At 33.9% G+C, this 26,315-nt stretch overlaps 1 protein-coding gene across 2 annotated transcripts; it reads left to right on the top strand.

The window, feature by feature from the left end:
• Nucleotides 1-10,157: 10,157 nt before the first annotated feature.
• LOC108204712 (ubiquitin carboxyl-terminal hydrolase 26) lies at nt 10,158-26,115 on the top strand. 2 transcript variants are annotated; one of them, XM_017374274.2, is made up of 15 exons: nt 10,158-10,323; nt 10,487-10,591; nt 12,813-13,409; nt 14,997-15,252; nt 16,185-16,921; nt 17,292-17,400; nt 18,671-18,852; nt 19,255-19,539; nt 19,621-19,822; nt 20,290-20,361; nt 20,532-20,819; nt 21,612-21,875; nt 22,673-22,814; nt 23,667-23,853; nt 25,615-26,115. In XM_017374274.2, the coding sequence occupies exons 2-14, from the start codon at nt 10,509-10,511 to the stop codon at nt 23,774-23,776; spliced, it is 3,327 nt and encodes a 1,108-aa protein (XP_017229763.1). In that variant the 5' UTR covers nt 10,158-10,323; nt 10,487-10,508; the 3' UTR covers nt 23,777-23,853; nt 25,615-26,115. The 2 variants fall into 2 exon arrangements, with proteins under 2 accessions (XP_017229763.1, XP_017229764.1); XM_017374275.2 differs by having other exon boundaries at nt 10,158-10,336.
• The last annotated feature ends 200 nt before the right edge of the window (nt 26,116-26,315 follow it).

The following is a 26,315-nucleotide window of genomic DNA, read 5'->3' as shown; positions in this document are numbered from 1 at the left end:
ATTACATAAACCGATAATCACTAAAACTTTATGAATTATAATACAAATAATAACTAGTTTAATGAATGAGACGAGACTTATCAATTTATAATATTACCATATTTTAATAAATTAGGGTAGTATTAAATTGTTTGTTGTGTGAGTTGAGTAATAAAGAACTAAAAATGGAAAAGTCATATTTGGTGGAGGGAATTGACTAGTGATTAGATAAATGTGCCATAATGTGCCAGATCATGGTGTATAAAAGGCAAAAGTTGGACAGAGAGAACAGGGATAGTGTGTCATTTAACTGCCCCCACTTTGCCACTTATTTATTTTACCTGCCACTGCCACTTTTACTTGAATATTTGTCCAAGTTGTGTGTCATTTTTGTCCCAAGCGACCGGATCTACCGAATTTAGGCGTATTAACAACTCAAAACAAATTATATCAAACCCATTGTACGAAAAATTGAACTCAACTTAGACATATTAATCGAACATGTTATTTTTTTTAGAAAAAAAGTTTATGCAAGATGGTTATTTATTTTACTCATTTTATGTTTAATAATCAGGTTGAATTGACAGTTGGGATTTATCCCAATTGATTTTATATATGTGTGTGTTGTTGATGGTGATTCATAAATTTGATCAATGAAAATTTGAATTTAAAAATAATGTGTTTATATTTGGATTAGTCATTATATAATATGAAACGAAAAATACATTCACAATTCTGGATAAATTATTTCTTTCACGCCTTGAGATATTCATTCTTGTATCCTTTATTATTATGCTTTCCATTCTCATCGAGATATTCATTCTCGTGTCCTTTATTCTCATACTTTTCATTCTCGATCCGTCTTCTCATCTACCAGTCAAACATCCTGAATGTTTTGTCCTAATAAAATCAGTTATTTGTCAAAAATATACAACATGTTGCCTGCAATGTTGCAAACACGAAGGTTCCTCTGTTTACAAATCAAAATCAGTTTTAAATATTTAATTCATGTATATTATACATCTTTTTCAAATTTATTTACAGATGATTATGATATTTAAATTTAAATATTTTCCGTCTATAACTAGAATAGCCATATATAATGTATATACAATTGTCAGGATGAGCGGCTAATATTCTGATTTCTGGGGTAGATTGGAAACTTGTCGATTTCAGGGTTTTTTTTGCCTTTTTATTTTTGTTGTGACTGTAGCTGCACAAAAGGGTCCAAGGGAAAAATAGTGCAAAATGTCGAATCCTCCTTGTTTTAGTTATTTTAATAAAAGAACAAAAAGACAAAAAGTTGTCCATGCTTGCTTTCTTATAAGTAAAGTTTGCTTAACCACCGAGACTTTATTTTGTAGAAAGTTTTCTTTTAGCGGAAAAGAAAATCGTAATTATGATTCGGATAGTCCTATATTTGCTTGCTTTATGCGCGCGCGTAAGGTTTGGTCATTCATTATGCGGGTGAAAGCGTGCGGATGGAATAATAATTTCACATATATTATATATGCCTCTTTTCAAAAAAATAAACATACCAAAAAATGATTGGTTTGATATAATTTCATCTCATATAAAATTAACTAGTGTATTGAAAATTGAAAATATGATTGAATATTTTTTTTAAAGAAAATACAATAGATATAGAGATTTAGAGTATTGAGAAATAGAATTGAAGTTGAGTTTCAAAAAAATCGTAATAAATATAATGATAAATTTGTGTTGAAAAAAGATAGAGACATGTATTTTGAGATGAATTTTTTAAAAACATGGCATTTATATTTAAGAATTTTTTAGGGAGACACGTGTATTCCGTCCCTCTTCTCAGATCCATCCCTGAGCAACTTCAATACAAACTGTATTGAAACAATTGCAGTATTTGGAAGTTAGAGTTTTGGGATGATTTATAGTTTGATCATTTCAATTAACTAATATTAGTGTTTGATAGCAAACGAATTGAAATAAAGGTTTGAGGTCCTTTCAAAAAACTAGTTTGAGAAATTTCTGGGTTAGGAGTCTTAATATTTGCATAAAAAGCTAATTAAACAACAATCTACGAAATAGTTTTACAAGGATCGCTAATTTCATCCGTCATTCAAACATTTATTTCAATCATCTAGTCAACATATTTAATTTAATTAATGTAATTATAAACCGCTAATACTCAAATATGGCCACAGAAATACATATGTAAAAGTGTGTAATGAGGCGATGAGTTCATTATAAGGGAGGGGCATATCTGTAAATTAGAGTTGGAGATATTTATTATGGTAGAAAAGGTTGGGTTGGAGTTTAGTGAGGAGGGTATTGATTATTGAATGTATGTGGTGAGGAGGAGAAGCATACAGGCGGAGGAGAATAAATGAGAAAAGCTGTGGGTTGTGTGTGGGTCTGAGTTGTGACATGTATTAATTAATTATTACAAATAATAAAAACAAAGAGTGGTGCATAATAATAACCTTTTCGGTACGCATTTTTCTAAGATTCTTTCCGTTCGTGTATTTATAATCTTTATTCCTTCCTAAAATACGTTCACATGTAAGATCCGTTCAAGTCCACAGTGTTCTACCCATTTTCTATTTATTTTAAAAAATTAATTAATTAAGAAATAATAATTTACTGATTTATCGATTATATTCTGATTTTAACTAAAAATATTAAATTATCGAAAAATCTCTAATAAATCCTGGATCGACAGATTAACTGATTATTTCTGATTACCGACTTTTATAATTATGTTATAAAATATGAGATTTGATAGTGAAATCTAACCGTTCCTAATAAAAACTAAGAAACAGTTTTTTTCACAAGAATGAGATATTTTTGTTCTGAAAATGACTTATGAGCTTTCGATGTCCGGAAAACTGCCTTTAATTTTACAAAACAAAAACATGATTTTCAAGAAAAAAAATGATATTATCCGCAATTAGTAATGACGAACGTAATCTTAATATGGGATCTGTCATTTCATAAAAAGTTTGGGTCAGAAAAATCAAAACGTAACAGGATCCCCCTGATTCACGTAAGAATGGTGATATGCTAATAGCCAGCAACGCGGTGACCTATTTTGCGAACGATTTTTTATGATGTGTACGTGAACATGTAAAATATTACTGTAAATTTATGAATATAATTAATTTTGGTTGACTCTTATTTCTTTGGATCTTCTGCATATATAACAATCACATCCATCAAAATTAATCAAATGTATCAAATTCAAAACTTAACATGTGCTTCTTTCTAGATCCGTCTCTGCTCATGAACATTGAACACACACGAGACAAACTCATTTACGAAACAGATAAAGAATGGATAATGGATGATCCATCCCTTGTTGGCCAGGAGGCAGGAGGGCAGGAATGACATACTGTATACTCTCATAACTCTGTAAAGTTGATGCATGGTTTGTTATTCATTCAAGGAACCTATAAAACAATATCACGTGTTTTCATCATACAAAATTCATTAGGCGGCAATGCTTTACCACATGCATCAAGCCCTGCATTCATTATCCTTCTTTTTTTATTTAATGCGAAAGTATGCTTAAAGGTGATAGTCCGTTGGTCATTCTTAATTATACTATGGAATAACCAATGTCAGTGCTGAGGTTTTAAGATCTGAGAACTTTTTTTCAAAAATAAAAAATAAAATCCGAGAACTTTTTAATTTTTCGACATATGGACAGGGATTCAAAGAGAAATTATTTGAATGCGAGAATAATGAGAATAGTTATCCTGCACATTTCAAAAATTGTATCTTATTTTGAAAATATTTTAACTATTTTTTTTCTTTTGTCATAAGACGGTTGTATTATATCAAGATTGAAAATTACAAAATCTGGATGGACAGAGTTTCCTTCATTCAAGAAAATATATCATCTAACCGAAAGTATGTAAATACTCCGGATGTTTAGACAACATAGCCTTTCAAGTCAGAAGAGATAACTCACTGAAAAAGGCCTCGTTAAAACCCCTCAAGAGTAAAACCCCGTGGGAAAAAAACTCAAAAGAAAAAAAAATGCCCTACAAAAATTACATCGATTACAAAACAGACTGAAATGATGTCTGTTTTAATTTTTGAATGTTGTATTATTATGTAAAAGGATGAGAGTGTTTCCGGTATTCTCGTATTAAAACGTGATCCTATCTAAATATATTGTTGTTGAAATATAGTATAAATTTCATTCGCGACCTTCCTCTAATTAAATTTTTTAGATACATCGGTTCTCATCGTTGTATCATATCTCCGATTTGACGTAGGTCTCGGGACGAATTAATAGATCGGTGCATGTGATCTACTCTTAAAGCTAAATTTCAAATGAGTAAGAGCATTGTAATATATCATAATCCATTTAGGTCTTGCTCTAACACTTTTTTCTTGACATTTTAGATGTACTAATTCTCAACAATTATTTCTGATTTACAAGTTCTTGAAACACAATATCAAAGTCGAGATATCGGATTCTCAAGTAACTCAACTCGAGAATCAGATAAATTTAATTCGACCATACTTTGGATTTTACGAATCCTTCAAATACACAACCAAATTGATACATCTGCAAGTACTTTCGACATTCGAATGCCTGCAAGCATTTTAGACCAACACAAAAAAAAGTTAAAAAAGAAAACGAAGCTCTTACTTATAAGTAATTCCCCTCTTATTGAAGGACTGCAGAGTGCAGATTATGGGTGAGTTGAGTCATTCAAACTGAGTACTCCAGAGGCGCAATTAAGGCCTGTTTTTCATATTAGCTGACAAAAAAGTGCTTATAAAAGAATAAAAGTTTTGATTAAGCAAATGGAGTGGTTATATACTGTCTGTCACGTTGTTATTTGTTTTTGTTTAGGATTAGCGGAGCTGCATAGTGGTTGCTATTTTGCTAATCACTTTGAAAAGATCAAACTGTTTGGTTTCTGCATTTGGATTTTGGCCACTTGCGACTGCAGAACATATTGACCAGAAAGTTAAGACTACAAAAGTTTTATGAATTTATATATATTTATTCTGTACGGTACTCATAATCGTAAAAATCAATCATGATTCCAAAATTTTATTGACCTATCTATACGGTACTCATGATTGTAAAAATCGAAAATCAAAACTGACCTATCTATTTGGAATTTGTTGAAGATTTATTGAAATTTTTTAATAAAATGTATAAAATTTTAGTCAAATGAGAATGTAATATATAAATTTATAAATTATTATTAGATTTTATCAAAAATTAATATGAGATTCTCTGATTTAATTTCAGAACACTCGTCTCAAACGAGAACTTTAGCTTATTTCTGATGTTGGGTTCAAGCGTTGTTGGGCGTATGTTTTGTCACTTTTTCTATATGGGCTTTTAGTTGGTCTTTGCAGGCCTCAGCCGGACTTGTTCAATCTTTGTGTGCTCATTTATTTATTAACTCAAATGTTATCACTGTAACGGTCGAAGGCGGGAATCACGCCTTATTAAAACTTCATTACCCTCCTTCCGTTTCGGGCGGGACCGTTACTTATCCAGGAACTCTCCTCTCTCCTATATACATTTTGGTAAAATCATGGATAAACTCACTCACATATAGACACACTTTTACGCTTGCAGTTCTCTATCACTCTAGAGCTACTAATTTATTCTCACATCGAAAGTGAATCGGGGGACAATCTCTCGCATTCTTCTCTATTTCAGGTCACATATAGGCTTCGGTACCGGCAGAATCTTGGTTCCAACAATGCATGAAGTTCACAGTATAAACTTAGCTTTAATTAAAATTCACTGTGGCGAGCCCCTTTTTGAGGAAAGAAATAAGTCGGGAAGAAAAATACAAATCAAAAGTCATAAAGTAGGATATTTCGAAACGAGCAGTATTAAATTATGAAATTGGGAATAAAATTTATTAAAAAATGACGTGATATCGATAATATGATTATTTTAGAGTAATTTAGCTGTGAGAGTTAATATAAATTAGTTATTATTATTTAAAATAAAGCCAATTGAAAATATATAATATTATACCATTTTTTTAGTTTTTTTTATATAATTTGATATGTCCATCAATTACTCCCTCCGTCCCTTTTTACATGTCCACTTTGAAAAAAAAAATTGTCCCAAATTACTTGTCCACTTCTATTTTCAAAGCAACTTTTTGTATGGTTTTTCAAAAAGTAACAACTTTCGATGTTTGACTAGCATATATATATACACAACTCTATCTAATTCATTACATTTATTAGAGATATGTATGAAAACAAGATATCCAACTAACATTTTCTTAATATGCGTTATTTTTTCAAAAGGGACAAGTAAAAGGGGACGGAGGGAGTATCTTTTGAAATATAAATTTTATGTTATTACTCTTGTTACTTTGAGAGAATCAAAAACACACACACGCTGGGCCATATGAGGATGTTATCAGTGAGCGACACCGGGCAAAATGGTTTGTGACTTTGTGACGATGTGACCTGAAGTCTGAAACCTGGTGGCCCGTTGGCGCGATGTTCGGCCTGTTGGGTCGGACGGAATTGGGCTTATTTGTATCACTTTTCCTGCATGGGCGAGTGATATACATACCCTTAGGGGCCGTTTGGTTCGCTTCGGGGAAACGGAATGGAATCCAGAAAGGGAAATGCAGAGAAAGGAAAGGAATGATCCTGAATTGTTTTACCTTGTTTGGTTTTGTTGCAGAAACGGAATGGAAATGTGTGTGATTAATTTTATATTCGATTTTTTTAATATTATATAATTTCAAAAGAGTTAAATGTATTCATATCTATACCAAGATAATTTATTTACATTCTAATAAATTAATATAATTTATTTAACCATACTATCATTTTTTAAAAATAAATTAACATGTGAATTATGTCACAATTATATTTAATTTAAAAAACTAAATTAAAAATTATTTTTAATTTCTAAAAATACTTTATATGATGATCTTTTATATTAATTGTTTAAAATATGAATTATAACTCAAGATAGAAAAAAGCTGGGGAAAGGGAATCCAAATACCTAGCTGAGGGTGGGGAATGAGATATGAGGATTATTGGGTAAACCTACTACTAAAAAAAGGGAAAGGGAATGATGATTTTTACAAAACAAACACATACAAAGGGAATCGATCAAGCTGATTACCTTTCCCTTTCCTGAATACCCCTAACCAAACGGCCCCTTAATTTTTTTATTTTTTTTTGATAATGAGAATAATTCTCAACAAATATGATCCGGCAATTTACCGTGATAATTCTTATCATCTAATCGCCGGACATGCAAGATGACCGGGGAAATTTAGACAATAAAACTTTAATGTCCGAAAAGAAAATCCGTCTTCTTCCAAGCATCCTGAAAATATAAACAAAGCAAACAAGAGCACGATTGGATAGCCCAAGTGGTGGGCTTATCCTCTTTTGTCCCGGGACACCCGGGTTCGACTCTGGCTCATCCCGAGATTTATTAGAACAGATACTAATTTGTAAGGCGTATAAGCCTGCATTGTCAAAAAAAAAAAAACAAAGCAAACAAGAAAATTATAAGTCGATATATATAACATTTTATATATATTATATATTATAAAACTAAAAAAAAATATATCTAATACTTAAACAAGCCAACAAATTGGCACATAATTGACTCTACTGGTCAAACATTAACGCCTCCAATTAAGACACATAAACGCCTCAATTAAGGCACACAAAACGCCCTAATTAAGGCAAAAAAACGCCCTCAATTAAGGCCTGATTAATTAACGCCTTTCTTGAATCGATTCACGGATCTGATCCCGGAACAGCCTCGGTCATCGGAATCCGCAATTACACAACCAAATGTCCAAATCTTCAACCTTGAGTCGCGATGATGGGAGCAGCCGAAGCAGTGGCATTGTTAGCAGCACCGGAAATGAACAACTGGAAACGAACTATTCTGCTCACCCTGCTGGTCAGGAACACCACAACGATCGTCGATAGGATCAAAAGCCGTAGCGTCTCGCGATCGGAGAAACGTACAGTTAAACACTACAAACGGCTGATCCGACAGCGTCATGTACAAGAACAGCCACGAAGCGAGCAATCCAAGGAGGATGATGAGATATGGTGTGTTTAGTTGTGTAATGTTAGTTAAAAGTAAAGTTGATTAGGGGCTTAATGAGGTATTTTTGATAAACAAAAGCTAAGAGAAAGATTAATCTACATCCCCTTAATTTCATGTTAAAAGAATCATAAAATAATAATGATCAAGAAATTACGTATTTGTTATTAAACATTTTGATATATGAGCTTTATACATTTTTTTGAAAAATTACGAGCTTTATATTAGGAATATAGGTTGGAATGAGCCCAAAGTAGAATATTTATGGGGAAAAGTGAAAACTTGGCGACCAACTTGAATCGAAACCATTAGAATTGTTTGTTAATAATTTAAAATCAAGTTTTTTAACCAATATGGATTTGAATTTCAAAGTCGATCAAATAAGTCGGTGTGAAATAACTTAAATCTAAAATTCGACCTATCTTTATTCATGCTATATAATAACTAACCCAAAAATTTAGATTTGATCATATATAGGAAGTAATGGGTAGGATATCTCATTAATGAGGATTTTTTTTATTAATTTTGTCGATTCAGTGCACGGTAAAAAACTCAAATCTACCGCTTTGACAGGCTATGTCCTTGTCTTATGAGGATTTTTTTCATTAGTTTTGTCGATTTAGTACACGATAAAATAACATAATGAGTGATACGTGAATATGTGTACCGATATGATCATGAATTTGATTATACAACTTGTAAAATGTATTAATAATGTCGGAATCATGATTTCACTAACTTAAAGCTTACTGATAATTAGTTTAATTACTCAAATCATAATAATCCTAAATTTCTGACTCAGGTACATACAAAAAGTGTTATACACGATTTGCTTGAAATTCAATAATAATTCTAAAAGTAAGGTTTTTTAAACTCAAATGATTAGAGGATAGGATTTAATTTTATGACTTATTTTAGATATATCGATTTTAATTAATACTCCAACCATTCAATTAAATGACTGCTCATATATAAATAATACCGGAGCCATGGTCTCATTAACCAAAAACCTACTGATATTAGAGTTTAATTACTCGAATCATAATAAGCATAAGTTCCTAACCCCTGTGTTACAAAATTTTGATAGACGATTTGCGTGATAAGTGATTTAAAAAATAACTATTTTAAGACGAAGATTTTGAAATAGGATTGAATTTTATTATTTATTTTAAATACAACTATTTTAAGTAATACTCAATCTTCAATTAAGTATGTGCTCATGAAAAATGTACAGGTAATTTGTCAAATTCAAAAATGGAAATTATTAGCTTTATGAATAATGTCTATATTAATTTCTATGAAATCACAATTTTTCATCATAACTTGTGTTACTGGACATTTAGAATAATCATCTAAAATTAACCGAAAAAAAATCTAACAAAATAACTTAATTATATAATCTTTTTGCTTTCTAATCATAAAAAACCACCAAACCATTACATACCCCTTCTTATTTTTATCTTTAACAATTTCATGTTCCTATTTAAAGTCCTACAAAAACCACCAATTATTCAACACACTAATTCTTCATTTCTTCCTTTTAAAAAAGTAATTTCCTTTACTTTATATTTGCTTATCTATATTAAATGATAACTAAAGATAAAGAGATGCAAATATGACCGTAAAATGTCAAATATACCCTATATAACTCATAAATACCAATATATCATTATTTAATATATTTAATACCCTAAAATTATTAAATATAATCGAACAATTAATTTACATATTAATACTAATATCAGTTATATTTATTGAGCTCATTAACACTCATCTACAAGAATATTGGTTAATTAATTTTTATATCTTTTTTACGGACAAGTTTCTGAATTCTTTTCAATTTTAAGACAAATATACACTTATCATGTTTCTTGCTCACATATTCGAATATAAAATATATTAAATTAGCCTTTAGAAAATATTTAATGAATAATAAAAATTTCATATTACGAACTAATTTAAACACATGGATTGAAAAATATAATTAAAAAATTCAAAATTATAATAATAGAGATAATAATATATTAAAAATATGAATTAAAGTAAAAATCCATCCGGTTCAAAATAACTAATATTAAAATCCCAAAAGAATCCGAAAAAAACTTTAAAACTGCACACTGCAGCGCGTCCGCGCGAGCCCCCAAATTTATTCAGATATCAGCAGTCAGGCGAGCGTCTCATATAAATACACACACCTATACGCACAATCTCTAACCCTATCTCCGCTCCGATTCAAGCTCGTGCAGCACGATTATCGATACAACACCACGCAATTCGTAAGGATCTCGTGTATCTATCGTTTCATTTTCGATTTTTTCAAGTTGAATCGCGCTTAATTCTGTTTAATTCTGTTTTTGTGCTTCGAATGTGTTGATTTTGATGTTTTTTCTAGGTTTTTGTGTTGTGGAGTGATGTAATTGATTGTTGATTGTGTTGTAGGTGTTGAATTGTGGTTGAAAAGATGACTAATAGACCAGCTACGCGGAGTAAGAACAAGAGGCAGAAAGTTGATGATGATGCTGCGGTCACTTCGAGGCTTTTCCGGTGCGTTTTGTGGTTATTTATTGGTGTTTGGTTTGAATTTTTGGTTGTTTTAATTGTTTAGTGATTGTTTGTTGTTTGTTTTGGATTTACGGGTTTGAAATGGGATTGGAAAATCTTGTTTAGTGTGTGAATGTTTTTCATAAATTTAGCGTGGATATTGATTTATGGCGGGGAGATTTTGTGGAGTAATTATGGGATGCATTACAAGTTGAATGGAAAATTGGAACATCAGTTAATTGTTATAGTTTAGGGGAAGTGAATGTGGTTATAATATTGATTATGATGATGCTGCGGTTGCTTTGAAGATTTTTCGGCGCGTTTTTGTGATGTTTGATTTGATGTTGTTATGATTTAGTGATTGTTTGTTGCTTTTTTTGGATTTACGGTTTTGAAACGTGTTTGGTAATTCTCGTTTAGTGTGTGTCTGTGTTCTGTAGATTTAGCGAGGATATTAATTCATGGCGGGAGATTGTGTAGTAGTCATGGGATGTATTACACATTAAATGGCAAATTGGAACCTTAAGTTAATTAATGTAGCTTAGAGATCCAAATGTGATTACAATATTGATTTGGGACAAAGAATAGACCTTCTTATTTGTTAGATGAGAGGCTTGAAAGAGAGAACGTGTATGGCCTGATGGTTAGAGGTGCAAGTTACATTACATGTACTTTAATGGGATTTACGGTTTGGAGACATGTTTGGAAAATCTTGTTTAATATGCGACTCTGTTTTTTAAATTTAGGTCGGATATTCATTGAAGTACATATAACTTAAGTTCTACCTCTAAGCCTCTAACCATCAGGCCCTCCACCTTTTTCCTTCAAGCCTCTCATCGAAGAGGTAGAAATATGAGAGGGCCAGTGTTGCATTAAAATGTACAATATATACCTTCACTAGTTTTAATTCACAATATAAATATCAACTTAATTTTGGTGTATATATTCTGCAAATAATTATGGAACAATTGAATTAAACCAAACGCCGCACAAGCAAATTCCATAAGAAAATGAACAAAGAAAGGAGGAAATAAGTATTGCGGCAGTAGAGATTCAGCCTGCTTTCAAGTTTTTTCTGTTTTAAACAGGGAAACTTGGGCTTTCCCTTTTAGTAACTTGCGAGGAGCGCATCACATGAGCCTTGTGCCCTGGACTTGCTAAGGTGAAAACCTCTTTCAAGTCTCCTCGGACAAGCAAGATGACCTTAGTGTGTCTCACTATGCCTCTCCTCCTTGGCATGTGCCTTAATTAAAATGTATGCAGGCCATAGATTATTAGAATATATCAGTTTTTGTTGATTTGACAATGAAGAAAAGAAAAAATGAAGTAATTAACTGATTGTTTTTCAATGGAGTTTTAGTTTTATGCAAGTTGTCTTAATAAATTAATGTTGTAGTTGCTACCTAGTATGCATTTTATTCTCAATTTGTGACTTGTGAGATAATATAATAATCATATAAAATGAACACTTCATCTGTCCAATTTTTGTGTTTTTTGATGTAGGATGTGGTCTAGAAAGAGATAAAATTATGGAATTATTCTATAAACCTATTTCCGCACACAAGTTATACCTCAGAGTCTCAGACTAGTCTTGTAATAATAAATTCGTAACACTTATGGTTATCAATGAGTGTGAATAGAGTTATAGAGAACTCCTATAGTAGGGAAGCCAATAGAAATTCTAATGATAAGAAAACTAACCCTCATCTTTATCTACTAGTACCATTTTTGAATAAGCCAGACCAAACCAAAAATACACCGTGTATGGTGTGAGTAAGGTAGTGTATCCCTTGAGTAAGGTTGGGGTATGGTAGGTGCCTCTTTAGAGTAGAGAGCTTGAGTATAGCATAATCAGTAGCTAGTTGTGGAGACTTTATAAGTTTCATGGCTCAGTTTGTTCTTTTTAAGGAGAGTCAAGATGATGACTGTAGGTGGGAAAAAAGAGGATACTAGTGAAGGAGCAGAAAAACAGACATTGTTATTAGTCTTTTAATTATGCGTACAAAAGTAAAAATAGAAATAGCTATAGAATTGTACGCCAATAGTGTGTAAGAGTTTGGTTTGCTAATTAGAAACATCAAACATTACAATCTTTAACATTTCCTGATCTTCTTTGTTAGAAAGTAGTCCATAGTATATATTATAACTGCTATAGTGGTACTGAAAGTCAAAATATTCAGTTTTATGCATATATTGATTGAGCTTGTTCTATGTTTGCAAGCAGACAAATTCACTCTTCAGGCCAGGTTACTGCAGATGATATAAACCACTTATACATGATTTCTAAACCTGTCTGCCAAGGTTGTCGGTTAAATACAAAAGATAATCCCAATTGCTTTTGTGGGTTGATACCACCACCCAATGGAAGTAGAAAATCCGGTTTATGGCAGAAGACATCAGATATTCTGGATTCACTCGGTGCTGATCCATCCAATGACCTTCGTGCCTCCCTTGAGTCACCTGCAGGTCTAACTAATCTGGGTGCTACCTGTTATGCGAACAGCATTCTACAGTGCTTGTATATGAACAAGCTATTCAGGGAAGGTATCTTCTGTGTTGAACAGGATGTTTTGAAGCAACAACCAGTTATAGATCAACTGGCTAGACTATTTGCAAAGTTACATGCTAGTAAGATGTCTTTTATTGATTCGGCTCCATTTATTAGAACGTTGGAGCTAGATAATGGCGTTCAGCAAGATAGTCATGAGTTTCTGACCTTGCTATTTTCTTTACTTGAACAATGTCTGAGCTGTTCCACCGTTGCAAGGGCTAGAACAGTTGTCCAAGATCTTTTTCGTGGAGGGGTCTCACATGTGACCAAGTAAGTTTTACAAGTTCAACGAATATAAAATATGATTATGGTGCTTTTTAGCTTCTTTGTTTGAGTTCTCTTTGAATTTTCTTCCCAGATATATACTCTGTCATGTTGTCAATACTCAATACTCTGTCCAGTAATCTTGTCTTAAAGGCATGGGTTTTTAATTTCAGTGTAATCAGTATATAGTAATCAAGCTTACTTTTAAAATTGTTGTTATAAGAGCTTTAAATTTGGCCATGTGTGGTGTCAGAATGATATTCTTTATCATGGCCTCCTTCTAACTAGCGAAGTTAGTGTTTGAGTTGGTTGGTAACTAAGATATTGTCTAGACTCTAGCTGAGTTTTGTTGGTAACTAGGGGTTATTTGTGTGGTCGGGGTAGTTCTTTACAAAGTTCTGTCTTCTGATGCAGAAGGTCTTAGGATTACTTTTGCATTGGGTTAAATGGCGTTTTGGTCACTCAACTGACCGGAAACTTGCAATTGGGTCATCCAACTCAAAAAGCTGTCAGTCACATCATTATACTCTTAAAAATTTTCATTCAGGTCACTGGCCGTTACACTCCGTTAAAAATTTGACGGAAAGCTGACTAAGCGTCGTGACTTGGCTTAAATAAATCCACTGTGGCATGTACAGTCAGCTAAAGTGGAAATTTGGCTACAAACTTGCAATCGGGACATCAAACTCAAAAAACTTTTATTTAGGTCACTTATCATAATATACGTTAAAAATTGAAAAAAGAAAGAATTAAAAGCTATCATGCAACACTTTATTTTCTCTCTTAAAAATTTCGAAACTAATTAACAAATGAAACAAATACACACACACATAAAATCAATAGTTTCACCCACAGAAACTAATTAACAAATGAAACAAATACACACACACATAAAAGCTATTGATTTTATGTGTGTGTATTGGTTTCATTTTTTAATAAATTTCGAAATTTTTAAGAGAGAAAAAAAGTGATGCATGTTAGCTTTTAATTCTTTTTTTTTTTTTCGATTTTTAACGGATATTATGATAAGTGACCTAAATAAAAGTTTTTTGAGTTTGATAACCCGAGTGCAAGTTTGTAGTCAGTTGAGTGACCAAAAAGCCTCTTCAGCTGACTGTACATGCCACGGTGGATTTATTTAAGCCAAGTCACGACGCTTAGTCAGCTTTCCGTCAAATTTTTAACGGAGTGTAACGGCCGGTGACCTGAATGAAAATTTTTAAGAGTATAATGATGTGACTGACAGCTTTTTGAGTTGGATGACCCAACTGCAAGTTTCCGGTCAGTTGAGTGACCAAAACGCCGTTTAACCCCTTTTGCATTCAGTGTGCATCTAGATGTTACTGGCAACAAGTCTTCCTTGTTTTGTCTTGAGATTATTATACTCTGACAAAAACATATAAAGAAGTAATATATAGGAAAAAACGAGGAACCTCAATTGTACTGCCTATATGTTTGCAGGTTCTAGCATATGTTTTTTCTAACAAGGCAATATGTTTCACGCTTTTATGTGTGCAAGTACTGACCTTTTCTGGATTCTTTGGCATGGGAACCATAAGTTTATCTTTGTGATTTACTATCTACATTTTGTAGGTGCTCACAATGTGGAAATGAGTCTGCAGCTTCATCAAAGATTGAAGACTTCTACGAGCTAGAATTGAATGTCAAAGGCTTAAAGAGTCTAGATGAGAGTTTAAATGATTATCTAAGTGTGGAAGAGCTTCGGGAGGACAATCAATATTACTGCGAGTCCTGTGCAGCTAGAGTTGATGCTTCTCGTAGCATTAAGTTGCGGTCACTGCCAACTGTCCTCAATTTTCAGCTCAAGCGTTGTATTTTCCTTCCCAATGTATTGCAGTCTAAGATTTCGTCCTTCCTATTATGTCACTTTTTGCTGATAATATGCATATTTGCTATCCTCGTGATTTTATATATTTATAGTTCCTCCTTTATTTTCAATGCTATATGTTCATATGTGAGGGAACACAAACAAATTACCTTGTGATATTGCAATGGTTGAGTTATTGTTGTTCTTAGATTAATGTTGGTGACAACTTTTAAGTTATAGGCTTGTTAGGTAAGATATGAGTGGGTTATCATAGTGTTATGTATTTATGGTTTAAATAATCAGTGGCATTGTCTTGCTTCTTTCAAATTGACCAGGGCATTCTGAGTTAGGCTCATGTGTAGAACACTAGTACATGTATTAATGGGTCTTTGTGCCCAGAGATGATATGCAATGTAGTCTGTGTAATTTACTTGTCCTATTTGTATCGCATGACTGCGTGTTGTTTTGCCACCATGTGAAATTAATACTTGTCAACACCTGCTGTTTAATAAAAGTATTATTATGCTTGCGCACTCTTTGTTTGGAAACACGACTTCTTAAAAGCTTAATTTTTGTATCTTTTAGTGGCGCTTTTCTCTTACATACACGCACCTTGTTCTAAAATACTGTTCGTAGGGGATTGTATAACTAAAATAATTTGACACAACTAGTTAGGGTAACAGAATCTTGTAAATACACAAGACAAATTGTGAAAAGTTGTTAAATCAGAATAGTCAGTCGTTTATGCCTTGCCAAGTTGCAGATGTCTGTAGGATAAGACTTGGAAAGCTATTGATCCATTTATGCTCCTTCCTCTGTTATCATGTCCATCTTCTTGTTGCACATCTAGTTTTGTAATATCTTGGCGATATTCCCAAATACTTCATACATGATATATTTAGGGTGACTGACAACTGTTTCCTTAGTGGGTTTCTTTTTACTTTGTTTTTCAGACCACAAAGAAGAAGAAAATTACTTCTGTGTTTGGGTTTCCTCGTGAACTGGATATGTCAGACAGGTTGACTGGACACTCTCAAGGCAAGTGGTTGTATGATTTGTCTGCTGTGTTGATTCACAAGGGTTCTGCCGTAAATAGTGGTCATTATGTCGCCCATATTAAGGATGAGAATACAGAGCAATGGTGGGAATTTGATGACGAACAAGTGTCCAGTTTAGGTCAACACCCTTTCGGGGAAGAATCTTCAAAATCTGTTCCCAAACCATCATCAATCGAACCAGTAGTTCAAGCTACTTGCTCTAAGACGACGGATGGTGTTGCGAATGGATCTCATGCTGATACTGGAGAGCCACTATCATCAGCTTCTAACAATGCAACTGATGCACAAATGTTCTCATCAACTGAGGCATATATGCTCACATACATTCTGAGGCGCCCGAAGAATGATGGTGAATATACACAATTGGGTTCTGGCGAAGCTTCCTTGGAAAAGGGCAGCAGTATTTCCATTCCTTCTCATCTTTATGAAGAGGTATCGAAGTTAAACGAGTCACTTTCTGATTCTTGTGAGCAATATAAGTTGAAGAAGAAATCAGAAATGGATCAGATCACTGAAAAAAGAGAAGAGGTACGATCTGTTCTTTGTGCTGCAGCTGTCCAGTCTTCCCAGGAGCCATACTTTTGGATATCTGCTGACTGGCTTCGTCATTGGGCTGACAACATAACATCACCGTAAGTCTGAGTTTGCATGAGCCTAGAAGCCTTTATTTTACTGTTCTATTGTCAAAAACGTTACATGTGAACTGGTTAGATGCAGAAGTCAATACTGAATTGGGCATCAGTTAGTTTGGTTTGTTTGTGTTAATTGCTGGGTTTTTTTTATTATGAGATATCTACTCTATGGATTTAGTAACTTACTAGGAAGATGAGGAAATGGGGTTGTCACTTGTGATCAGCTTGTCTCTTGCTTGTAATGATTAAGGACCATGCTCCCATTAATCCCATAACAAAAGGCTTGACTACATGTATTCCTAAACAAGGTTTGTAATAGAATGAACAGACTTCTATCGGCTCTCACTTATTTGTTATTAATGTCTTGCAGCACAATTGACAACAGTCCAATCACTTGCTTGCATGGAAAGTTGCCTGTTTCAAAGGTTGGACAAGCGAAGCGGCTGTCAACCAATTCTTGGACCATGTTATTTTCTAAGGTATTCTTTAATGTGCTTATAAATTAAGGATAACTAATTCTTGAAGATCGTACAGTGTTTTTTATTTCTGACTTTACTCCTTATGCCCCCTTTTTAAATTTTCTTTGGCATGGTCAATTGTACAGAATTAAATACTCACACGCGCATGCCTCCACGGAGGCTTAAAATTCTCAATAGCTGATTACAGTTCTAAGAGGATAGGGTTCCACTAGTCTTTCCGTAGTTGCTATACTGATTTCATGACATATTTTGTTGATTTATTAATTTGTGGAAATTAAAAATAAGTCAAATATTATTCTGTCCAATGTATCTAGTCTCTTATAACTTTTACTAGAATTATTGCTTGACCAACTATGTTTGTGAGTTTTTCAGCTAATCACATTGTTCTAATATGATTTGTTTTTAGACCACCTAAGAGCATCTCCTATGAGATGCAACCCCTTATTAAAATCCTAGGTGGCAACAATCCCCAGCAATAGTGACACTCAAGTGGTAATATGTAAAACAACACCCTTGGCAATAAATTTGGATAAATACTTATGGATGGCTGTATATTGTTAACTTCTACAAATTTCTTGGCAAAAGTATAGATTATGGTTATAGCCAACTTTTTGGAGCAAAACACCTTTTTGGTTATCTTTATTTTAACCAATCATTATAGCCCATCAATTTAACCAATCCCATTAGAGATGCTCTATGCTAGTTGGTATGGCTATTACAGAAGTAACTGCACAGGCATTTCTTAATTTTCTTCCGTATCACACTCTGTTAACCTGCTGTACATGAAACTGATAGCAGTGTGCAGAGTCATTTCACTCGATATCGATACAGAGCAAGTTGAAGAGAATATATGACATTGTATGTTCAAGGATCAAAAGTTCACCTATGTCAATGACCATGTTTATATAATCTTCTTCTTCTTCGAGTATGTCAGGAAATAAATTATAATTATTTTCTACCTTTCTTGAGAGTCGACACCCAGTTAGTACTTAATTAGGTGAAGGAAGATGTAGTGTTTTAATTACTAATTTTTATATCATCATGTAGAGATGTCATACTGAATAATTTAATGTATGTACAATTTTTTATCCTGAATTAATGTAGCTGGTATCTACATGGAGTTCTCTCCTAAGTTTATAGGTCTTAATTAATACTGAGTTTACACTACGTCATGCTTTTCTTCTGATATGTAAGACTGGCCTTCACAATTCTGAAGATAAAAACTGAGTTTCTATTTCTTTTTCTCCCTTTTTTTTAAATGTGGTATCAGTATGGCGGCGGCCCAATATTGGCTAAGGATGACTACTGTACAGATTGCGTTCTTGAGGAAGCCCGTGGTCTGGTATGTGCCGATAGCTACAGGGATCAAAGAATGTTAATGAGAGAAATTGCAGAGGCAGCACTCTCAGGGATGCTTCCAGATGGAAAGTCGTACTATGTTTCTAAAACATGGTATGGTACTTACTATATGTGCATTAATAAGCTTTATCGATGTCTAACGTGCACAAGCACTGATTAATTTTGATTTCCTCTATGCACTGTCTGACATCGTCGCCTGTAATTTGAGATTTTTGTGAATTTAAAGTCTCATAATGTGGTCCGTAGAGTGTCATCGTATTGATTATTCAGTTGCATTTTACTTTCCTTTAGTATCAATTGATCAGTATTTGTGTGTCTAAAAATTGATAAATGTAGTATAATGTCCAAATTTTTATATTTGGATGCGGCAGTACTCCTGTTTTTTGATATCGTGTTACACTGGACAAGATTACAGGGTTTCTCAGTTATAGAAAACTTAATGCCTCTTTTTCTGCTGGAATTTTGTTGACATTGGCAATTTTTGTTTTTTGTTAGGCTGCAGCAGTGGTTACGCAGGAAAACTCTTGACGCTCCATGTGAAGCTGATTCAGGACCGACAGCTTCAATCAGGTGTCCCCATGGGGAACTTCTACCTGAGAAAGCCGCTGGTGCCAGGCGCTTGTTGATTCCTGAGACACTCTGGCTTTTTATCGTCGAGTCTGCCAACACTGTGAAGCCGAACGACTTGGAGGGTTGTTCAGTTTTTCTTCTAGAATCTGAGCCATGTGGTATATGCAGCACTAATCTCTCAGAAGAGGCATGCGAGGAAGATAGTATGAGGTTGTTTAGATACACATATACACTTAAAGTTTTAAAGGTGATCAGCTTTGTTAGTTATTGACTCTATAATTTGTGGTACAGAGAGTTCAAGTTGAAGCAGCGTCAGTCTCATGAGAAGTTAGCTCAGGGAAAAAGTGTAACACTCTCCTCTAATAGCAAATACTATCTCATACCATCTTCTTGGCTCTCAAATTGGAGATCCTTCATCAGCACAAGTGGAAAGAATGCCTCGCCGCCACCTGAAACTTTGAATTCTGTTCTTGAGTTGCTGAAGTGCGAACAGGTTAGCTGGAGCTTTTAATTGCACCATATATGTATATCTATTTTTCATATTATCAACTGCAACTCTCTGGCTCGGCTGATGGAATCTTGTTATAAATAAATTTGAGTTTGCAGCACTTGATCTCCTTTTCTGCTATGTTTGTGGATTGAAAATTAATGACCATAGATTTGTTAAGTGACATTGAACCTTAGGTCACTAACAACTTCCTGTGATTTTGGACATCGGCGGATAGATATCTGGGTTTTGGGTTTCTCATCTTCTCTCTGGAATAGTGTTTTCTGATATTTGAAAAAGCCAAGTACTTTGTTATAATTAGAATCGAACTGCTGATCTTAACGAAAAAACCAAGGCCAAAATTTCTTCCATGAGTTGCCATATTGTATGATAAATATGCTTCACACTCAAGTTGTAAGTCTCTCTTTGAACCCTTTGCTTTATAGCTCATATCTATTTTTTGTATGAACCAGCATTCTAGGCTTCTCAAAAGACCTCCTCAACTTACTTGGAGACGCGGTGCCATTTTCCAAAAGTCGCCCACTGTATGTACACAATTTTTTTTAACCTTAATTTGATTTGGTAAATTAGAGTTGATGTTTATATTCTAGTATGTTTTTAAAAGAAGTTTTTTGGATTGAAGGGGTAAAATGATTTGCCTATTTTAGGTTTCAACCTTGCTGATGTCAAATTATTTATTGTGTTTGGATTTCAGTTAGATGAGTTGGCAATTATCACAGAGAATGATTGGAAAGTATTTTGTGAAGATTGGGGTGGTATAGATAGTGGGGGTGTATCTGCTATAATTGAGTTTAATATTCGCATGGAAGGCAACGCTCTTGGTCTTTCCAAGGATACACCATTATCTGAGGAGCATTCCAAGGATACACCATTATCTGAGGAGCATTCCAAGGATACACCATTATCTGAGGAGCATATGGATTCTGCTACAGCCTATGATGATTCAGAGTGCGGCGACCCTATATTGAAGACTTCTCCTATGGTACGTTTGAGATAATATTAGGTTTTTTACCTGTAAGCACTACTGTTGGAAGGGATGAAGTTTGATAACTAAGATCAGTTATTATAAATTTGAACATGCAGTCCCTTCATTGGTATGTTACTTTTCCATGCAGTAAGTATTTTTATAAAGTTTGTCATAGGGTATTAGAAGGAATTGATATCTTCAAGTTTTAAATTACACTGTGAGAGCTGCGCAACGTGCAAAATCTGCCAGATCTTGTGCTGTGTGTATGGGATGTGACCAATGGATTACAACTGGAATAGAATATTAGGTTAAATTTAAAAATCAGCGGTCAGAAACATGACTGGTAGGTGATGTGGAGCAAGGAATTGAAAGAACTGTGTGCTCATTTGCTAAGAACTAGGGCTGAAACATGACTGGGATTGTTAGGAGCACACTGGGATTGTTAGGAGCAAGGGCGCGATAATATTTTTATCTCAGTTTTTAATAAAGCAATTGGTGGGAAAGTGCTGATTAGTTGCGTGGCTCTCTTTTCAGCCTTTGCAAGATTAAAGTACATATATAAAATAATAGAAAGATTTGTAATTGAAGATCCAAGTTTTTGCAAAATCACATATGCTGATATGCCCATTCTCTTATAATGGGAAGAGAATGTAATTAACCTGTTTTTTTTTTTGTTTTTGTTTTTATAAAGTCATTCTTAAAACTTTCTTTCTTCATTTTTGGCTTATTGCTATGAAAATTTGAATCCTGCATTCTTAGATTCTTAGATTGTGAAGAGACTTTAAATAAAAGTTCTTTCGTGAGCAGGTTTGTGAGGATTGCATCGGCGAAAGAGAAAGCTCTGAGTTGATGAAGAAACTTAACTATTACAATGAGGATATACGTGTATGTCTTGTTCGTGGCAAGGAACCTCCGAAATCAATTCTCTCAGCATCTGAGAAAAGTTTAGAGCTCAATCGTCGAACTTCCAAGCGCTCTCGGAAGACAACATTCGGAAACACTTCAAATTTTAAGGTTTCTGGGTCCACGACCATCTACCAATTGAAAATGATGATATGGGAGTCTTTTGGGGTATGCTATTAATTCCATACCTGCATAGAAAAATTTGTCACTTGACTTTATCATTTGTATGTGGTTCATGTCTCGGTTCTTAATTTTAGTGAAGATATTATTGTTTGTTTCCTCTTGTGAGAAACTGGAAGTTCAAGACAAACTCAGGAAAGATACAGCGGAGCATAGAAAATAAATACGTAAAGTAAACATAATATTCTCTTTTAACTAAAATAAGGTTTGTCAAAAGAATTTCTTAAATAGTATCGTCTTCAAGGATAATAAGAATAATAGCTGCCCATAGCTTATAATCTGTATATTAGCGTCTGAAAGGTTCATACACTACAAAAAAGAAACTCCCTTAATATCACCTTGTATAACAGAGCCAATATGCACTGCTCGTAACGAACTAGTTCATGTGATATAATGGAATGTAATTGATACTTATGATATTATCAATGGCATGTTAATATCAATAGCAGTTTTAATGTTTATGTTGACAGGTCCGGCTTAGATATAATTATAGAAACATGATGCTCAACGTGGGAGTGCGGTTGTATGAAATGAAAAATGGCTAAGATTTCCATCTATCATGTAGGAATAGGCATATAACCCTTTTGTTGATGCTGAGTGGAGTTGGTTTTTCATTTTTGCTGGGAAAAAAAGTTAGAGTCTATTGTTACAGTGGGAGTACTATACATCAGTTACTGATATGAGTTGATTTCATCTTCTCATCCTTTTTTTATTGTAAAATAATGTTTGGCTCCCTCTAATTTAAATTATATTTCGCTCCCTCTAATTTAAATTAAATTTCGCAGATTGTCAAGGAAAACCAGATACTACATAAAGGTCCCAAAATTATTGATATGGAAACTGCTACTCTCTCTGACATGAATATCTTCCCAGGAGATCTTCTGTGGGTCAAAGATTCAGAAATCCACGAGAATCGGGATATAGCAGGTGATTTTCTGTTCGAAATACTAAAAACCTTTTCCTGAATGTTCTTTTTATTAGTTTTTGCTAGATGTTTTTTGTAAGTTACAAATATTTAATTTTATTCTGAAGATACTTTTATGTTAGAATAATAGGCGTCTTTAAATTAACATAGATTTATGATAATTGATAAATATCTTTGGGTTGATAGATTTTTATTGGGCATGTTAATTGGGCACGTTAACTAAGTTTCCAATAGTTAAACTCGTCAACAGCCTTATAAATAAGGGTCCGGGTCCCTGACAATCGCCTTGTACAACAATCTATCCGTGGTTTTTTATAGCTGAAAGGCACAGTACATGATTTTATGTGAATGCAGGGGGTCAAGTCGTCTATCCGCGCTTTATACACACACCCTAGGGTTTCTATTAATCCGCTGTAAAAATGCGCGGAAGGTTTGTTGCCAGAATGCGATTGTCGGGGACCATCTCCCTATAAATAAATAGGCCTGAGATATATGTTTTAATGATATGATATTTAAATGTATTTTAGTTAAAATAGACAATACTCATTAAAATATGTTATAATCTAAAAAGGCCTGTAAATAGGCTCAATTATCGACCGTCTGACCAAAACTTTTATATATATGTATATGTGTGTGTATATATATATATTGACATTCATATTGTTCCATAGGGATTAAGTTCCTATGTTAAGACCATGAAAGATCTGTTCCCGAGTTAAATGTGATTTCTTGTAATAGAAGAGCATTAGAAAATTTTGATTACAATTTCTCCATTCATGTTTTAAGAACATGACTTCTTGTTACCAGATCCGGGCACTTTTACTTATTTAAATTTTCTAATGTTGATTTCACAGATGAGCTTTCTGCCTGTGACCAAAAGATGGAGATCCAGCAAACTGAAGAAGGGTTTCGCGGAACACTGTTGACATCAAATATATCTTCGCAGATCATGGGCATGTTTTGAATGAGAAGCATTACCCTGTAACATTGTGCTTATTTTATTATTTCATCTTGGAGGAAGCTTCAACCTAGATTTTGAAGGTAAGTTTATATATTAGTGATGATTTTGTCGTCATAAAATTTCTGTTTTCAGTTTTGGTCTAGTAGAAATACTCCTGTGTCCTACTGGGCACAAGCAATTTTTTTTTTTTCATTTGACGTCAAATGAAGAATTTAATTCTTGTGGCGTATAATAGTATACTCTGGCGTCAAATGAACAATTAAATTCTTGTGCAACTTCCAATATAATTATTGTTCATTTGACGCCACACTTCCGGAAAGCCTTGAAGCTGTGGACTATGAGCTACATGGTACTACTGATAATAACTTGGAACCTGCATTTCTGTATGTTGGAAAATATACAATTAAGACTGGGGCTCAGATGCGCAGTCAACAGATGATGTAGTGGGATTGATTGTCAAATTGTTTCAATATCTTGCCTAGAACTTAATTTGTTCATTGGCGCCATTCTTCCAGAAAACCTGGAAAGCTGCCAACTAGGAGCTTCATATTACTACTAATATAATTTTAATAACCTGCATTTCTGTTTGTTGAAATTCCATACAAGTACAACCAGGTTCGCAGTTAGAAAATATTTCTGTGTGGGTAAAAAATATATACTTATGCCTCGAAAAGAATTATTACTATTATTTCTTAAAATTAGCCTGAACAAATATATTATCTAAGAAGGTCGGAATTATATGTATAATCTGCTTACAAAATTTTAAGTCCAGTAGGGTTAAGTGAACTAGCTAACAACACATTGCCTACGCCGTGTACTACGAGTTTACAACACAACTACATCTATTAAAATAGAGGTAGAGGTGATGTTCTTGGACATATCATTACTGATAATAATATTGAAAAGAATATACCAGTTATTTTGTAACAAAATTCTAAAAGTCACCTAAATTCCTTGCTTTCATCGATGGCCCACTTGTTTTGGTTGTGCTTCTTTACTACAACACTGAAACTGATAACACCTACTTTAGTCACATTATCACATTTTCCTTGGAGGAAGATATTATGGATATATTGGTTTTTTATCTAGTTATTGCTAATAAAGTGTGCCGGTCAAAGCATGTGGGTGTTCTTTTCAAATTTACTAATAAATATAATTTACATAAGTTTACGATTTTGAGCAGTTAGCCATTTACATAATAGCCTTAGCATAGAACTACAAGTTTATATGCTGTATACGGAGTTACTTTGTATATGATACAATATGGTGTTCCCTTTATTAAAGTCTATAGTCTACCCAGTAATGCAAGTTAGGGAAATTGCATTTTGTGCACTAATGCGGTTAACCTGGTTTGTGCTTGGCACTGAAATAGACAGAAATTGTTTGTGGAATATCAGTTATCACGAAATGTATGCATAGTTTAGCAGTTGATTTTTCTCTAGGAATAGTTTGCAACTGCAAGTTTGTTTATTTGTTCTGGACATAAAGAGTCTAAAGACATCCAGCTTCCACACACACACACACATCTGTATATGTATGTATGTATGATGTATACATTTTAGAGTGCTGCTCTTCGCTTCCCCGTAACTTCCAAAGACAACAGAAACAGATTTATGAGGAAACCTACCAAATTTAGTGCCTTAATTATTAGTGTGTGTGTGTGTTTTGGGGTGGGGTGGGGTGGCGGGGGGTAGCATTTGAGTTTTGTCTTGTTGCTTCTTAGTAACTGAATTTGGTAGATTTTAAAGTCTTTAAGATGTATTTTTATTCATGTTTCCGTGGACTTGGTGCATCTGGACTTGTGCTTCTACTGACAAGTGTCTGAAATTTTCATGAAACAGGTTTCCTGGGTTCTCTACTCACAGGTGGTTGTCGTCTTCAAATTTAGCGGTAGAAAGTAGTCAAAATTTTCAAATGTCAGAGGGAAAAAAGTTGTATATTGCTGCATCAGAGGCCTACCTGTATTTGGGCTCTCAAGTTTGCTCGGCTTAGTGTTCTTATCTTATGATTGTGAAACTGTTATGGTCATTCCTTGACAATATTCCGCCTCTGCCTTTTGACGTGCCATACCTGTGGTATCGAGGGCAGAGTGATTTTGTCCATGTTCAAAGTTGCTGTGGGTGGGTGGGGGGTGGGGGGTCTTATGTAAGCTTTCCAGGACTTCTAACATTTTAGTGCACGATTGCCTACATATTCCCCAATCTGCTTAGAATGGGAAAGAGGGCTTTTTATGAACCGATACACAGTCAGTTTTCCCCCATTTTCCCCGGCCTGCTTAAAATGGGGAAGATGACTTTTATGAACTAAATACACAGGGGTTGAGTTTTCCCCCATTTTTTCCATTTTTTTAACTTTATAGTGATCTTTTTATATATAAACAAACGTGTATATGATGAATATAGAATCATAGAAAGAGCAATCGAAGGACTCTTGGTCTGGTGGTAAATTAATCATCCTTTTAACGAAGGTTAATTCCTCCTTGGAACTTCGAGTATATGAACACTTGTGAGATGCAAAGTGAGCATGGACACACAATGTAACG

Source organism: Daucus carota, chromosome 1 (assembly GCF_001625215.2).
Source record: "Daucus carota subsp. sativus chromosome 1, DH1 v3.0, whole genome shotgun sequence".
Classification (NCBI taxonomy): Eukaryota; Viridiplantae; Streptophyta; class Magnoliopsida; order Apiales; family Apiaceae; genus Daucus; species Daucus carota.
The sequence above is the reverse complement of the archived record's forward strand: the minus strand, read 5'-3'. Positions and strand labels throughout refer to the sequence as shown.